At 51.2% G+C, this 17,686-nt stretch overlaps 1 protein-coding gene across 1 annotated transcript; it reads right to left on the bottom strand.

The window, feature by feature from the left end:
- Nucleotides 1-14,010: 14,010 nt before the first annotated feature.
- On the bottom strand, nt 14,011-16,426 carry LOC149520826 (uncharacterized). The gene has a single exon (XM_089775077.1). It carries the CDS (start codon nt 15,492-15,494, stop codon nt 14,019-14,021), a length of 1,476 nt encoding a protein of 491 aa, XP_089631203.1. The 5' UTR covers nt 15,495-16,426; the 3' UTR covers nt 14,011-14,018.
- Nucleotides 16,427-17,686: the final 1,260 nt, after the last annotated feature.

The following is a 17,686-nucleotide window of genomic DNA, read 5'->3' as shown; positions in this document are numbered from 1 at the left end:
CCACGGCATCCTCTTCAGTGTCTCTGCGCCCCCTTCTGGGGAGGGCGGCGGGGGTGTTTACCCAACTGCACACTACAGGGTCCTCCCCTCCAAAGGGCCACGCAGGGGGAGGGATAGCTCAGTGGTTTGAGCATTGGCATGCTAAACCCAGAGATGTGAGTGCAATCCTTAAAGGAGCCATTGGGGGCAAATCTATCAAGGATGGTACTTGGTCCTGCTATGAGGGCAGGGGACTGGACTCAATGATCTCTCAAAGTCCCTTCCAGGTCTATAAGATGGTGTATTTCTATTTCTTCTCCCAGGGAACACCCAGTTCCCCTGTACCCACCTTGCCTTAGTGACCCACTGCCAGTCTTCATCTAGCCCCTGCCTCAGGGCAAACTGCAGTCTGTGATGGCCACTCATCACTGGCAAAGGGGTGTGGACCTGCTGCCCCTCACAGCCCCAGTAGCATCCAGCCTTGCAGTCTGGGGGCTTGCTTGGCCAGAGCCTGCCTCCTGCTTCCTTAGCAATCAGGTCCCTACTGATCTCTAGCCAGATCAAGAGTCCTTCTTTATATAGCCCCCAGCTGGGCCCTCATTAGCAAGAACTGCCTCAGCTGGGGCACAGAGCTGGGTTTTTGCCCTTAAAGGGCCAGTGCAGGGCAAGCGCTGAATCCCAAGTATAGTTACAAGCTGGGGACCAACCAGCTAAGTAGTAGTTCTGCAGAAAGGGACCTGGGGGTTACAGTGGATGAGAAGCTGGATATGAGTCAACAGTGTGTCCTTGTAGCCAAGAAGGCTAATGGCATATTAGGTTGCATTAAGAGGAGCACTGCTAGCAGATCCAGAGATGTCATTATTCCCCTTTATTCGGCTTTGGTGAGGCCACATCTGGAGTATTGTGTCCAGTTCTGGGCCCCCCACTACAAAAAGGATGCGGACGCATTGGAGAGGGTCCAGCGGAGGGCAACCAAAATGATTAGGGGGCTGGAGCATATGACTTATGAGGAGAGGCTGAGGGACTTGGGTCTGTTCAGTCTGCAGAAGCGAAGAGTGAGGGGGGATTTGATAGCAGCCTTCAACTTCCTGAAGGGAGGTTCCAAAGAGGATGGAGAGAGGCTGTTCTCAGTAGTGACAGATGGCAGAACAAGGAGCAATGGTCTCAAGTTGCGGTGGGAGAGGTCCAGGTTGGATATTAGGAAAAACTATTTCCCTAGGAGGGTGGTGAAGCACTGGAATGGGTTACCTAGGGAAGTAGTGGAGTCTCCATCCCTAGAGGTGTTTAAGTCTCGGCTTGACAAAGCCCTGGCCGGGTTGATTTAGTTGGGATTGGTCCTGCCTTGGGCAGGGGGCTGGATTTGATGACCTTCTGAGGTCTCTTCCAGTTCTATGGTTTTATGATTCTATGATAAGCGCCCTGTCGCAAGTTCCTACGGGAGTCTTTAAGCCCATGCAATTTAGCATCCGTCTGTTGTGCAAACAGGACACTGGTGTCAAAGGGGAGGTCCTGGATGGAGTTCTGCACCTCCGGAGACAGGCCCAACATGAGGAGCCAGGCTGCACACCCTCATGGAGATTGTGGAAGCCATAGAGCAGTGGTCACCAACCAGTTGGTCAGGATCTACTGGTAGATCTTGGAGCCTCTGACAGGTGATCCTGACTGGTTTGGCCAGGAAGCTATCAAGTGCAGCACTTCAGCTGCCCCTCCCCCTAATGCTGGGCAGCTCCTGCCCTTTGCCTTGGAGCTGCCTCCCCCTGCCCCCAGGAGCCTCCTGCTTGCTGTGCAGGGCAGGGAAGGGAGGGGAGGGAGTGCTGATGTCAGGGTGCCCCCTCTCCCACCCTGTATTCTAGCTCCACAAAATGGGGTGGGGGCACAACAAGGCTTGGGATGGAGGGAGTTTGCTGGCTGCTTTAGGGAGTAGTCCAGGATCAGGACAGGGGTGATCCTGCCTTAGCCCCACTTCACCACCATGCAGGAGCCACCTCCAAGCAGTAAGCAGTGCCCAGCTGGAGCCAGCTCCAAACCCCTGCCCCAGTCATGAATCCAGAGGCATAGCGAAGGGGGGGCAGTTGCCCCCAGGCACCACGCTAGGGGGCACCGGGCTAGGGTGGGAGTGAAGCGCACGCTGCTCTGGCCCATGTGATGCTTTTGAACAGAGACCCGGGAGTTGGCTAATTGCTCCCGGCTCTCTACACGCTGCGAGCTGAGGCAGCAGGGCCGGGCGGCAGCAGCAGCGGCCACTTTAAAGGTTAGATTTCCTTACCCGGCAGTTCTGTTCCTCTGGTGCCTGCCTCTGGGGCGGGGGGAGGATTTGATGGGGGGCGCTCCTGGCGCTGGGGGGGGGGCCTGTCTCAGGGGGAGGGGTGAGTGCATTGGGATGGGGGGCGCTGAGGGGGGGGCCTGTCTCGGGGGAGGGGTGAGTTAATTGGGATGGGGGGCCCTGGGGGGGGGCCTGGCTCAGGGGGAGGGGTGAGTGCATTGGGATAGGGAGCCTGGTTCTGGGGGAGGGGTGGGTGCATTGGAATGGGGGGGCCTGGTTCTGAGGGAGGGGTGAGTGCATTGGGATGTGGGGACGCTGGGGAGGGGCAGGCTCTGGCGGAGGGGTGAGTTCATTGGGATGGGGGCTCTGGGGGGGGGCTGGATCTGGGGAAGATGTGGGTGCATTGGGGTTACTTATAATTTTTTTTATAATAAAAGATACTTTATAACAAAAGGAAAAACTTTAAAAAAAATAGTCTGGTAGCATTTTAAAGACTAACAAACTTGTAGATCAGGCATGTCACACTTGAAGCCCACTGAGGGCCACACAAATGAAAACTGATAGCTTTCAGGGACACCAAAGAGAATGTACTTCTATCAGAAAGTTGTAATTATTTATTATTATAGATTATGTTTTAGGTATATTTTATAATATTTTTCAGGTCTTGTTTTAACATAATACAATAATTTGATGTGTAAAATTGTTATTTACTCATAAAAATAATTTTTAATTTAAATAAAATTTAAGGTACTTTTTAATTTTTTATATGATACATAACTTGGTTTGTTGAAATAAAAACAAGTATAGACCATGGTCAAATAGAGCAGGCTTCTGTGAAAATGTCAGCTACTTTGTAAGTTTGAGATTTTGCATAAACATATAATTATTCATGCACTTGCAAAAATTGACATATATTTGATATAAAATTAATATACATTTTGTGATTTTATTTGGAAATAAATAAATAAAACCCAAAATATTAACAAAATATCCCCCTCCACTGCCCCAGAGCCAGGCACTCCCATATCCCCGTTCTAACCAATTCCCCTCTGTTCCCCCAAAGAACCCCCCAATGCCTCCTCCCTCCCCCAGCCCCAGGCACTCCCAGACCCTTCCCCCATACCTAATGCCTGGGTCCCAGAGCCAGTGTCGCTGCCGCCACACATTTCTTCCTCCGGCGCTGGGGAGGTGTGAGTACAGCAGCCAGCTGTGAGCAGGCACTTGATGCCTGTGCAGAGCAGCCCAGCCAGCCGTGATCTGCACTTGGCCATGTGCTCCAAGCGGCCAGTGGGCCACATTTTATTCTTTTATAAAATCTTGTGGCAGGCCGCAACAAATTTTGATTGGGCCACATGCAGCCCGCCAGAAGCCTGTTTGACATGCCTGATGTAGATGGTATCATGAGCTTTTGTGGGCACAGCCCACTTCCACCCATGAAAGCTCATGGTACCATCTACGCAAGGGGTGGGCAACAATTTTTCCCCAGGGGCTACTTCAAAAATTCCAGCCTGGGTCACCGCAGAAGGGGCGGGGCCTAAACAGGAAGGGGCAGAGCTACCCAGACCATGATTGGCCTGGGGTGGGGGATCCCCTTTGTCCCCTCCTTCCCACTAGGCACCCATGTCTCTGGTAGGGCAGGAGGAGGCTTCGTGCGCTCCCCCACCCCCAGGTCAATCAGGGCTTGAGGGCGGGGGAGCGCGGGAAGCCTCCTCCTGCCTTGCAAGGAGTACGTGGCGCTTGGAAGCACCAGGTGCTGCTCCCAGGGCAGGGGCAGAGCAGAGAAAGCTTCACGTGCTCCCCCGCCCCCAAGCCCTAATTGGCCTGGGGGCGGGGGAGTAGCAGGGCCTCTGTGGACCGGATCTGACCCCCAGAGGCCCTTTTGCCTACCCCGGATCTACATGTTTTGTTAGTCTTCAAAGTACTACTAGACTGTTTTGTTGTTGTTTAAGTTTTTCCTGTTACAGACTAACTCAGCTACCCCTTTGAAGCTTATAAAAAAGGTTCTGTGCTATTCCATTCCTTTTTGCCTCCCTGTTTCCTTTCTCCTTTGGCGAGTTGGGCAGGCAGCAGTTTTGGTAAAAATGTATCAGACGTGCACACAGTGCCCGCTCTACCTCAGCTGGTGCGGGATAGTCAGAGCCTCAATTCTACAGGGGTTGGCATTACTGAAGGGATAGATCACCCCATGTTTTGTTGCCGATTTTCCATCTCCCAGTCATAGCAGAGACTTGGGATTAACGTGGCTTTCTCAACTAAAAGTCTTATACATGTTCGGATGTTGTGATTGTGAACACTGGGAGAGGCAGTCTGCTCAAGGCAAAGTTGGCCTTGAAACTGGATATCTATGGCTTCAGTTGAACGGCTTGTGTGAAATTTGGAAGAGCAGCTCAGAGAGACCTCTCTCCTTTACTTAAGGATAGAATCTCATGGCAGCCTGAAGGGAAAAGTCCTCATGGCAGACAGAAAGCCACGCTTGCAGGGTATCCTCAGCCTTAGGCTACTTATTGCTTCAAGTGCCTTCAAGAAAGTGAGTGTGATTCTTGTGTTGTGTGTTAGTTTTATTTAAAAGTTTTTCAGTGTTATTTTAACAGGTAAGTTAATCTCTTAGGGTATGTCTACACTACAAAGTTAATTCGAACTAACAGCCGTTAGTTCAAATTAACTTTGATAGGCGCTACACATACAAACCGTTAGTTCGAACTTAATTCAAACTAGCGGAGCGCTTAATTCGAACTAGGTAAACCTCATTCTACGAGGACTAACGCCTAGTTTGAATTAACTAGTTCGAATTAAGGGCTGTGTAGCCACTTAATTCGAACTAGTGGGAGGCTAGCCCTTCCCAGCTTGCCCTGGTGGACACTCTGGGCCAAGCCAGGGAAACTCATCTGCCCCCCTCCTGAGCCCCGGAGCCCTTAAAGGGCCACGGGCTAGCTACAGTGTTTGTGAAAGTTGCAAGCCTGCCAGCACCCAGCCAGCAGACCCTGCACCTGCCACAACATGAGCCAGCCACCCGATGCCACCCAGCCCTCCCCCTCTTCCCGGGACCAGGCTGGCGGCTCCCAGGAGCCTGCCCGGGGCCCCAAGAGGCGGGCACCCACTTGGTCCTCATCGAGGTTTGGGGGGAAGCCTCCAGTGTCCAAGATCTCCACACTAGCCACAGGAACGCGGCCGTGTACAGCCGCATGGCTGCCAGCCTGGCCGCCAGAGGCTACCAGCGGAGCCGGGAACAGGTCCGCTGTAAAATCAAGGACCTGCGGCAGTCCTACTCCCGGGCCTGCCAGCCAGGGGCCGACCCGGAGCCCTGCCCCCACTTTCAGGCCCTGGACTGCATCCTGGGGTCTCACGCCGTCCATGCCTCCCGGGTGGTGATCGACCTCAGGGCAGAGGGACCCGTCACTGACACCGAGGAGGAGGAGCCGGAGGACACGGAGAGCCAGGAGCCTGCCGGGAGCCTACCCAGGACCCCCGAGGAACCCCACAGACCACATCACCTGTGTCGTCCGAGGCTGGGGAGGGCTCCACATGTGAGTGCCATCATGGTCCCCTTATGTGTACAGGGGGCTGGGGGGAGAGGGAGCCCAGGGACCGTGCGCCTGGGCCTTGTCCACCATGGAGCAGCAGCTGGGTGTCATGCAGGGGCCTTGGCCTTGCAGAGGGGGGCTGGGTTTCACCCATCTTGTCCCCAGGGAGAACTGACCGCTGCTCTTGTTTCACCTCAGCCGCAGCACCTGGGAATGCAGGGCGCACCACCCCGCCTGCAACAGCCCGGGCCAGCAGGCGTGCCAGGAACCAGGAGGACTACCAGCGGCGACACCTCTGGTTCCTGGAGCAGCTGCTCCGCAACCAGGAGCACTGGGTCAGCGGAGTGTGGATGCGCTGGAGGAGCAGGGCCGTGCCCTCAGAGGCCACCTCCAGACCCTGGTCGACTGGTTCCTGCCTCCTCCTGCTCCTGCTCCTGCAGCTGCCCCAGCTCTCGCTCCTCCTCCCACCCCTGCTCCCCCTGCTGCTCCTGCTCCCCCTCCCGCTTCCTCCGCAACCCCCGTCCCTCCTGCCCCACCCTCCACACTCATTCCCCCCCGAGGCTCCCGCACCCGCAGTGCTGCGAGACGGGAGAGCCAGCCCGACCCCCAACCCTGAGCTTTCCCTTCCCTTCCTCCCCTTCCACCCCCTTCCAGCTCCCTCCTCCCAGGTTTCCCCCTCCCCTCCCCCCACCCCAGTTATGTAAAATAAAGAGAGGTTTTTTTTCCCAAAACAGGTGTCTTTATTTGACATTAGGAAGGGGGGTTAGGGAGGGAAAAGGGGAAGGGGGGGAGGGTGGAAGAAGGCCCCAGTGGGGCATGCAGGGAGAGTTCAGTCCTCCTCCTCCACATGGAAGCTCTCCTGCAGGGCTTCCCGGATCCGGACGGCCCCCCGCTGGGCTTCCCGAACAGGGGGCGGTGCTGGGCTGAGCATAGTGGCCAGCCATGTGGTCAACCTCAGCCATCCAGGCTGGCAGGAAATGCTGCCACCAGGGGAGGGATGTTGTGCTCTGCGAGGTCGAGACAGGTGAGGAGGCATCTAAATCAGGCTTTCAGTCGCCCGAAGGCCCCCTCAATCATGATGCGGGCCCTGGTCAGCCTCGCATTGAAGGCCTGGCAGGAGGGGTTGAGGTGCCCCGTGTACGGCTTCATCAGCCAGGGCTGTAGGGGGTAGGCCGCATCCCCCACCAGGCACATGGGCATGTCCACGTCCCTGACCCTGATGTGGCGGTCGGGGAAGAAGGTCCCGGCCTGCAGCCTCTGGCACACGGAGGAGTTCCGATACACCCGGGCGTCGTGTGCCTTGCCGGACCAGCCCACATTAATGTCCGTGAACTGGCCCCGGTGGTCACACACGGCCTGCACCCCTTGCGGAGAAATACCCCTTGCGGTTCACATACTGGGAGGCCTGGTGTTCCGGGGCACGGATGGGGATGTGCGTCCCGTCGATGGCCCCCCCGCAGTTGGGGAAGCCGAGGGCGCCGAACCCCCGGATGACGGCGTCCGGGTTGGCGAGGTGGACCACCCTGCAGAGCAGCACCCGGTTGATGGCCTTGACCACCTGCGGAGAGACACAGCAAAGCACGAATCAGTGGGGCGCCCGGGTGGCTGGGAGCGTTCGTGCCCTGGCAGTGTTCATGCCCACTCCCGGAAGCAACACCCCCGGGCGGCGTGTAGTACGGCCGGGAGAGACCGGCCCCTCCGTTGTGGGGCACTTTCGCCTCCTCCCGCCCCCCCCTTTGTCCCTGGGGTGGCCCATCCCCTCCTCGCAGCCCCCCTCGCCCCCGGCCCAGTGGCCGGCGAGTGCCGTACCTGCATGAGCACTGCTCCGACGGTGGATCTCCCCACATCGAACTGGTTCCCGACGGATCGGTAGCTGTCCGGCGTGGAGAGCTTCCAGAGAGCGATGGCCACCCGCTTCTGGAGGGGGATGGCGGGCCTCATGCGAGTGTCCCTTCTGCGCAGAGCAGGGGCGAGCCACTCGCAGAGCTCCAGGAAGGTGTCCCTCTTCATCCTGAAGTTCTGGGTCCACTGTCGGTCTCCCCAGCGCTCCAGGACGATGCGGTCCCACCAGTCGGTGCTGGTGTCCAGACGCCAGATGCGGCGGGGCACGCCGGTGCCGGGGAGCCGCCGCGGCTCCTCCATGGCCCCCAGGGCGGCCAGGCGGAGAGGCAGGGGGCTGACGTGCACCAGGTGGTGCCAGGCAGCCTCGAGCCATTGCTGGCAGGCTTGCAGCAGCAAGTCCAGAAACTGCACCAGAAAGTGCAGGGTGAGCTCTGGCTCCATGTTGCCACCTGCGGCGGAGTCCCCGAAGGGAAGCACCGACACAGACGGGCGCAGAGAAAAACGCTTTGCTGTCCCTCGGCGAGGTTGGCAAGTGTCAGGGACTCTAACCCAGACGGCTCGGTTCGTTGTCTGACCGCAAAGAGACAGGCAACACCAGCAAAGTCCAATCACAAGCTCTTTATTGAAGAGTGCACACAACAATAGAGAGCGGCCCGTCTCCAAAGAGAACCAGCCCCGATTTTAGTAACAGGTAGGCTTATAAAGACAGTTCCGTCGCGTCATAAGCTCTTCACCCAAGCCACTTACCCCCCTTTCTAGAAACTTTTAATATCTATGCATATCTTAGCCAGCTATATACATTATGGCCAAAAGCGCTTCATAATGCATCAGTAACTTTCTTATCAATCACAAAAGGCAGGTACCAGGAACAAGGGGACAAAGGAGTCGGGTACAAACAAAGGGCAAAAATAGGGAGGTAAGATTAGCGAAGAGGAACCGAAACAGAGAGTTACTGACCAGTTCCCAAAGCAAGCCATTCTACTTACAGTAGGTACAAATATATAATTTATCACTCATCTTACTTTATAACCTAAGCCAGCATGGAGGGTGCGCCTCTGTTTGAACCACATTTCTGCTTCTGGTCAAAAATACCCAGAGGCCTCCGTGATTAGCCTTTGCTAACTTTCCTTAGCATAACGTTGACCAGGCCTTGTTTTCCTGGTCCCAACAATCCCCCCTTTGTCCCTGGAGTTCCCTATGGGACTCCTGGGACACCCAGAATAATCGGTACCTACTTTTTAATGGTACACAATTTGGTACCAATCCAGCATCCACAGCGGATCATAACATACAGCACAAGTAACCCACAAATAATAACTACAGCACTACGAATCAAATTATGGAGCCAGCCCCCTATGTTTGGAAACCAGTTAAATAAGCTACTCCACCAGGAATCTCCTTTTTCTCCTCCATGATCCCTCGCCACTTGCACAAGGTGCTTTGCTCTGTCCCAGGTCGCATTATAGACATCAGGAATGTACACACAACACTCTTGTCCTATCAAGGCACATGTTCCTCCCTGAGAGGCTAGCAGAATGTCCAGCGCTAAGCGATTCTGGAGAACCATTTGCCGGATTTTTTTCTGTTCAGTAGCCAAATCAGTTAACGCATCAGCAGTGGTATTTGCCATTATTTCCAGAATCCCTTGAAGCCTCATTATTCCCTCTCCTAACCTCCAGGTGGCTCCCCCACAAGCAAGGGGGAATCCTGCACAGGCCCCTGTCCAATCATTTAATGCTCGCCAAGTAAGAGGGCGAGATTCCTTAGCATCGGTCTCTGCATCTCGCATGTTTCTGATCTTTCCTATGGGGAGGTGAGACCGATATACTATTGGGGGCTCTAACCACGCTAGGTAGCAGGATCCAGTCCAGGAGTGGGGAAGAATCAGGTAGGCCTTATCTCCACACACCCAGTATACTCCAAATAAGGGAGTGTTCCATGGTGCCCAACTACGAGGAGCAACTGGTGCTAGGAGACTATCAGGAAAATAACAAGCACAAAGCAATCGGTGACCAGGTCCCTGATCACAGTGAGTGCAATTTAAGGGAGAGCAATTATAAGAGTAATTTGCCTGAGTCGGGACACACAAGGAAGGGTCTATTGTCATCCATGTAGGGAGAAGTGAAATAGAGATTCCATTGGGGATCAGATATTTTGATTTCTTTCTTTCAACCTGATTCCCGTGACGGGAGATATTGTATTGTATTTCTATCCTTTTAAATTGGTACCCAATATGTGAGGTATTATAATAGATTTCACACTGACTTTCACCAACCCATAAAGAATTGAATGTAGGGGATCCCCGAAGGAGGCACCATTTACCGGGTCGTTGCCAGACCAACAGGTAGTTACCGGTATGGATTCCGGCATTTGCCCAAGTTATATTCTGAGTGCCTAAGGGATCTTTCCATGAAGGAGTCCAAGTCATATTTGCTGCGCTAAGGGCAATGGGAATCATGAGAAGGCCCTTTTGACTATCGGTTGGCATTAAGGAGCATACCCAGCAAGATAAGTTATGTAATGCAGGCATGCGAGTTTTCATTTCATGAGCAAAACGTAGGAAGGTATTAGCCTCTGATACCCTTATATTCCATACCACCAAAAGAGCAAGGCAACAAATAAAAGACAAAGTAACACACAGAGGACCCCGTAAATATAACCATGCCATTTTTCAGCAAAGGGGCACCACCGATCTAAGTCCTTTTCAGCTGAAGCTTCAGGTCGCCCAAAGGGGTGGCAGTCCATTTGCCTTGGGAGCTAAAATCGTCTGCTTCTGGTTCACCCGTTTCGCGGTGGGGTGAACTAGCGCGGCTCCTTCGATGTCCGACGTCGTCTGCTTCTGAGGAACCCTTTACCTGGTCGGATTCCCTGGCGGTGCTCCTCTTGACCCTGGTATGATGAATCCAGGTGGGAAGTTCCTTAACCCGAATGGCGGTAGGGCTTACCAGGAGAGTCTCAAAAGGACCCAACCACTGAGGTCGAAGCGGAATCTTCTTATACGTTTTTACCCACACAGGATCACCTGGTAAAATAGAATGAACAGCTTCCCACAATGGTAAGGATTGAGATTGCGCGGAGTATTGTTGCAATGTCACTAGATGCTGCTGCAACCTTTTTACATAAGTTTCCGTATCTCTTGTTAAATCAGTGTCATGAGGAATTGAGATCAAAGGAGAGAAAGTTGGTGGTACATGTCCCAGCAAGATTTCATACGGTGCCAGCCCAGTCCTTACGCTTGGAGTTGTCCGGATAATGTAGAGAGCGAGAGGGAGGACTTTAGTCCATTTTAGACTAAGCTCTTGGCATAACTTTGTTAAAAGACCCTTTAAGGTACCGTTCATACGCTCCACTTGGCCCGAACTTTGGGGGTGCCAAGGAGCATGAAAGGCCCACTTAGTTCCCACAGCCTCAGTAAGTTCTTTACAAATCTTTGCAGTGAAATGAGTACCTTGATCAGAGTCAATTATTTCAGGGGGGCCAAACCGTGGTATCACTTCATTAAGTAATACCTTGCATACCACAGTTGCAGTAGCACGGGCCGTAGGAAATGCCTCCACCCAGCCAGTGAGCTGGTCCACTAGAACTAACAAATGCCGTTTCCCTTCAGAGGGAGGTAAATCAGTAAAATCAATCTGTAAATGCTGCATAGGTCTGTGAGCCCATTGACGTCCTCCAGGCGCTGGTGTTTGTTTAATGACCCCTTTCGAATTACATTGCTGGCATAGGACACACTTTTCCACCACCCTTCTGGCTACTTCATGGAGTCCCGGGGAAACAAACTGTCTCAAAATAATTTGGGCTACTTTGGTCGCTCCTAAATGGGTATTTTTATGAACCTGTTGCACCAATTCCCTCTGGTGACTTTTAGGCAGAACCATACGATTATCACATTCCCAGATTCCTGAGGAATTGGGACGTGCCCCCCATTTCTCCCAGATTTCTTTCTCAGTATCTGGAGCTTGCTGTTGCCAGGTTAAGAGAGGAGGGCATAATTCTAATTGAGTACCTTGTAAAGCAGCAGCTTTAGCAGCCTCGTCGGCAAACCGGTTCCCTACAGACACAGAGTCAGCTTGCTTGGTGTGAGCCTTGCAATGCATAACTGCAATTTCCTTAGGAGCTTGGATAGCTTGCAACAATTCAGCTATCTCTTTCCCATGAGCAATTTGTGATCCCGAAGAAGTAATAAATCCTCTTTCCTTCCAAATTGCCCCGGTAGCATGGCACACACCAAAAGCATATTTGGAATCAGTATAAATATTAACCTTTTTGTCTTTGGCAAATAGACAAGCGGCTGTAAGCGCTTGTAACTCGGCTGACTGAGCGCTTGTTCCAGGCGGCAGAGATTTTCCTATTAAGACTATGTTACCACTGGTAACAGCATACCCAGAATACCTGATTCCATTTCGAACGAAAGCAGATCCATCCACAAACAGTTCTAATTCCGGATTTGACAAAGGAACATCTGTCAGATCAGGTCGAGGAGTAGATACCTGATCTAAAATTTGCAAACAGTCATGTATTTGCTCCTGCCTTACTTCATGAGGTAACAAAGAAGCTGGATTTAAATTTGCACACCTCTGTAGGGTAATCCCATGAGTCATTAATAAGGTTACCTCATACTTGGACAGTCTCTGGTTAGTCAAATGTTTATGCTGCTGAGAATTTAACAAGCTGGCTACAGCATGTGGAGTATGCACTGTTAAAGGATGTCCTAGGACAATTTCTTGGGCCTTTTCCACTAATAGTGCAGCCGCTGCTACGTTTCTGAGACAGCCTGGGTGTCCCTTTGCTACCGGATCCAATTGTCCTGAGAGGTATGCAATGGGTCTAGGAGCATTTCCAAAGGGTTGTGTAAGTACTCCCGATGCCACTCCCTTGACCTCATGCACATACAAGTCAAAGGGCTTATTATAATTAGGCAGTCCTAATGCTGGAGCTTGTATAAGGGACTTCTTTAATGCCTCAAAGGCTTTTAACTGCTCGGGATTAGGATGCAGGGGCTCTTCAGCCCCTTCTTTTGTTAATTCATGTAAAGGCTTAAGCAATTCTCCAGCTGAAATAATCCACGGACGACAAAATCCAATCATACCAATAAACCCACGCATACCCCGCTTAGTTGTAGGAAATGCAATGTTAACTATGGTTTCAATTCGTTTTAAGTCCAAACGGCGTACCCCGGGACTCAACGTATACCCCAGGTATTTTACCTCCTGTTGAGCCCATTGCAACTTTGTAGGGCTAACCTTATGTCCTTTAAGCGCTAGCTGATTAAGCAAATATACAGAGTCTCTTTCATTATCCTCTCGAGTCCTTGAGGCTATTAAAATATCATCAACATAAGTCACTAAAGTAGAGGCGGCTGGCAACTGAACATCTTTTAGATCCTCGGCTAGAACCCTTGCAAATACTCCTGGTGCTTCCACATATCCTTGGGGCATTCTAGTCCAAGTGAGTTGTCCAGGAGGTCCAGATCCTTCACCCCTTTTCCCAACAGTACCAGGGACCCCCCATGTAAATGCGAAAAGATATTGCTTGTCCGGGGCCACCGGTACAGAGAAAAAAGCATTTGTCAAATCCATACAAGTAAACCATTCTGCATCCGGCGGCACCATTGCCAAAATGGTACTTGGGTTTGGTACCACAGGATGTTCTGGAATCACATATTGATTAATAAGTCTCAAGTCCTGTACCATCCTATAGGCAGGTTTTCCATCAGGCCCAGGCTGGGGTTTCTTTATAGCCAGAATGGGGGTATTACAGGGAGAAACACATGGCACCAAAATCCCCTTACTCCTAAGACTCTGTACCAGGGGCTCAAGTCCTTGTATTGCCTCAGGTTTTAGAGGGTACTGTCTCTGAGCAGGAGGAGGCACATTGCTCTTTACTACTGGACTCAAGGGTGAGGCAGATTTTACCAAGCCCACATCATGTTTTCCTCCCCACACTATAGGATTAACTTCATTTTGTACCCGCAGGGGAAGCATTTCACAATCCCCGCTGGTCACCTGGGCTAACAAATAAGCTTTTTCTAATGGAAATTTGAGGGTAATACTTTCGGGAGTACAGAAAATCTGTGCATGTAGTTTGCACAACAGATCTCTTCCCAGCAAATTTACAGGACCATTCATTAACAAAAAGGAATGCCTAACTGCAATAGGGCCTAGTGTGGCCATACACGCAGTAGTCATGAAATGACGTTCAGATTTTCCAATGACTCCCACTACATTTTTCTCCTCTCGACTTTTTGGTGCCGCTCCCTCAGGTATTGCCGAGTGGGTTGCCCCCGTGTCCACTAATAACTCAAAAGTCTTTTGCCCTATTTTAAGGGGAACCACCGGAAATCGCGCATCACATTTAAATTGTACCGTTCCAGCCTCATAAACCTCGGGACCCCAGGGGAGCGGCGCCTCCCTTCATTCCTGACTTGCAGAAAACTGACCTGCAGTTTTAGGTTTGTAGTCAGACTTTGGTTTCAGTGGACATTCTCTTTTCCAATGTCCTTCTTTACCACAGTAGTGACATTCACTACAACTAGAATTCACACCACAGATTTCACGACCTCGGTCCCTAGTTACCCCACCCCTACCTCTTCCAAGGAAACCTCTTTTATTTCCACGATTCCACCCGCGTCCTTCTCCCCCTCTCACCCCTGAAACAGCTACTGCCAACAAGGACACCTGATCCCTCATATCCTTTTGTTTTTCTTTCCTTCTCTCTCTCTCCCTCCTTTCCTCTCTTCCATTATAAACCCGCGTCGCAATGCTAACTATTTCAGGTAGGGTTTTCCCTTGCATACCATCCGGATGTTCCCTAAACCTTTTTGCAATATCCTCTGCACACTGTGCCATAAAAACCATTTTTATCATCTCCTTTCCATGCTCTGTATCAGGATCTAAGCTACCATGCTTCCGGATCTCATTTGTTAATCGAGTACAAAAATCAGAAGGATGTTCATTGGGAAACTGAATACAAGCTGTTACTTTGCCCCAATTAGGGGTTACTTCCCCTGCCGCTTTTATTCCATGCAAAATAGCTTGTCGATAACGACTCAAATTTCCCCTTCCCCCATCATTATTAGGATCCCAATTAGGTTCAGCACTGGGCAAGGTTCCCCATGCCTGATCTTGGTAATATGTTCTCGCCTTTTCCTTAACCTTCTGTCTCTCGTCTTCAGTGAGGAGAGTGTCTAGTAACTGATTCACATCAGCCCAGTTTGGTAAGTGGGTAGAGAAAATAGTACGGAAAGTTCTTTCCACCGCCTCCGGGTTATCCCGGAGGCGTGGCAGAGAGCACTGCCAATTTAGTAAATCAGCAGTTGAAAATGGGGCATGAGTATATACAAATGTAGCTTGCCCATTATTCTGGGGAATGGGATAAGCTCGAAGCGGATACTGAGAGGACTCTCCAGCCCCCTCTGTTTTTCCCGAACCAGTCCCAGAGGAGGTCTCCCCCATTTTCCCATCCTCCTCTTGTAACCTGGGACTTTGTCTCCGTGGTATCCGCATCGGACGATACCAGTCTTCCTCCGACTGGGTCTCAGGGGCATAAGGTGGAGGGAGCTTGATAGGTCCCCCCATACTAACAGCCTGCAAGGCCACTTCCCTCTCTTTTGGGTTATAATTGTACCATACAAATAGATACGCCATTTGTCCGGGCCTAAGATTAACCAATATATCCCTAAGGGCATTCATTCGTTCTACGGAAAAGGTTCCGCAATCTGGCCAATCATTATCCGGGGACAAATGAGTGGTAAGGGAAGGCCACTGAATTTGGCATAAATCTTTCATCCTGGACTTAGCTAAACCGGTTGTTCCAGAGATACCCTTCCAATCTCTGAGTATCAGGGACAACGGGGCGTCCCCCGGGCATGAGCTGCCAGCCTGTCCCATTTCCCACGGTTAAGGGACTCTAACCCTCTAACCCGAGCGCTCACTTACCTGTCCAGGGACTCTAACCCCGAACACTCCAGGGACTCTAACCCCGAAGACCTGGATCCTACTCAACGGGTAGGTCGACGTTGCTGGATTTCTACGGGTTCTGGCTGGTTCACAGGACACGCCTTATCGCCGATGCAGGGATCAGTTCACCGGGCAAGGCTCCTCAAAACCGGAGGATGCGCGCTGCATTGCATCGGAGTCCGATCCCGCACCGGAGAGTCAGACGGGTCCCATCTGGGGTGCCAAATTTGTCAGGGACTCTAACCCAGACGGCTCGGTTCGTTGTCTGACCGCAAAGAGACAGGCAACACCAGCAAAGTCCAATCACAAGCTCTTTATTGAAGAGTGCACACAACAATAGAGAGCGGCCCGTCTCCCAAGAGAACCAGCCCCGATTTTAGTAACAGGTAGGCTTATAAAGACAGTTCCGTCGCGTCATAAGCTCTTCACCCAAGCCACTTACCCCCCTTTCTAGAAACTTTTAATATCTATGCATATCTTAGCCAGCTATATACATTATGGCCAAAAGCGCTTCATAATGCATCAGTAACTTTCTTATCAATCACAAAAGGCAGGTACCAGGAACAAGGGGACAAAGGAGTCGGGTACAAACAAAGGGCAAAAATAGGGAGGTAAGATTAGCGAAGAGGAACCGAAACAGAGAGTTACTGACCAGTTCCCAAAGCAAGCCATTCTACTTACAGTAGGTACAAATATATAATTTATCACTCATCTTACTTTATAACCTAAGCCAGCATGGAGGGTGCGCCTCTGTTTGAACCACATTTCTGCTTCTGGTCAAAAATACCCAGAGGCCTCCGTGATTAGCCTTTGCTAACTTTCCTTAGCATAACGTTGACCAGGCCTTGTTTTCCTGGTCCCAACACAAGCAAGCAGGAAAAGCTGAGAACCGGCTGTCCGGGGGGGGTCCCTTTAAGCACGAGCCTCAGATAGCCTCAGACAGCAGCCACACAAAGCAACTACTGACCTGATGCCCTGTCAGAACCGGTTTCAGCTGCCCTTAAGTGCGCCCCAGCGTCCAATCAGTGTGGACGCGCTAGTTCGAATTAGCAAAACGCTAGTTCGAACTAGTTTTTAAGTCTAGATGCGTTAGTTCGAATTAGCTTAGTTCGAATTAACTAATTTGAACTAAGTTAGTTCGAATTAGTGCTGTAGTGTAGACATACCCATGTAGTTTTTCGCTGTGCGATAATGTGAAAAATAATTAGGTTAACTAGGTAAGCAAATGGGCAGTTAGGAAGCATTACTGATTGCTTACAATAAATTTATTTGGTATCTTGTTAATCTTTAAAGTGCTACATAACTTTTTTTTCTTTTTGTTTTACTAAGATCAGACTAATACGGCTACCTCTCTATGACAATAAATTTGATATGCTCAAAATCTTTTTTACTTTTTATTCATTAAAGCAAAGTGTTACTCATTTGCTATAACAGTGGTTTTAAATGCTTGAATGAAATATAGTGATGAAATATTTAGGTTATATAACATTAATTTCTCTCGTGTTTTATAAAACTTACATATTTAAGAATTTGACATTTTTTATGTAAAAGACATGAACCTAATGAGAATGGGATATGAACAAATTAAAGAGAAAAAATATTTAACAGAAGGTAAACCACAAAACTTTATAATTTATATGTCTGTAGTTAGTAAAATAAGTAATTCATTAAACAATAAATATTCTAAGAGGTGGATTATTTACAGTGGTGTAGTGAGGAGGGCGCGGGGGATGGGGAAGTGGCCCCTGGGTGCCACACTAGTGAGGTGCCAGTATAGTCCCCCTACACTCCCCCTGTCATCCCTCTGCTGGCCTGCTCCGCCTCTGCCCGCTGCCACCAGCTGGAGCTACCTCCTCCCTGCCTCTCTGCCCCCAGCCCGACCCCCTCTACCTCTGCCAAGGGGGTTAGTGCGTACGGGACCCAGCCCCAAACTGGAGGGGGCAGGGTAAGACACGGTACAAGCTCCCCCCACTCCTCCCAGGATCAGGCTCAGCTGTGCGCCAGGTTTGGGGCCCCACCATTTGGCGCTGGTGGTGGGGGCGCCAATTTTGACTTCACCCCTGGGCGCATAACACCCTCGCTACACCTCTGCATGAACCCCCCTGGACCCAAACTCTCTTACA

This window comes from Pelodiscus sinensis, chromosome W (assembly GCF_052426305.1).
Source record: "Pelodiscus sinensis isolate ZL-2025 chromosome W, ASM5242630v1, whole genome shotgun sequence".
Lineage (NCBI taxonomy): Eukaryota > Metazoa > Chordata > Testudines > Trionychidae > Pelodiscus > Pelodiscus sinensis.
The sequence above is the reverse complement of the archived record's forward strand: the minus strand, read 5'-3'. Positions and strand labels throughout refer to the sequence as shown.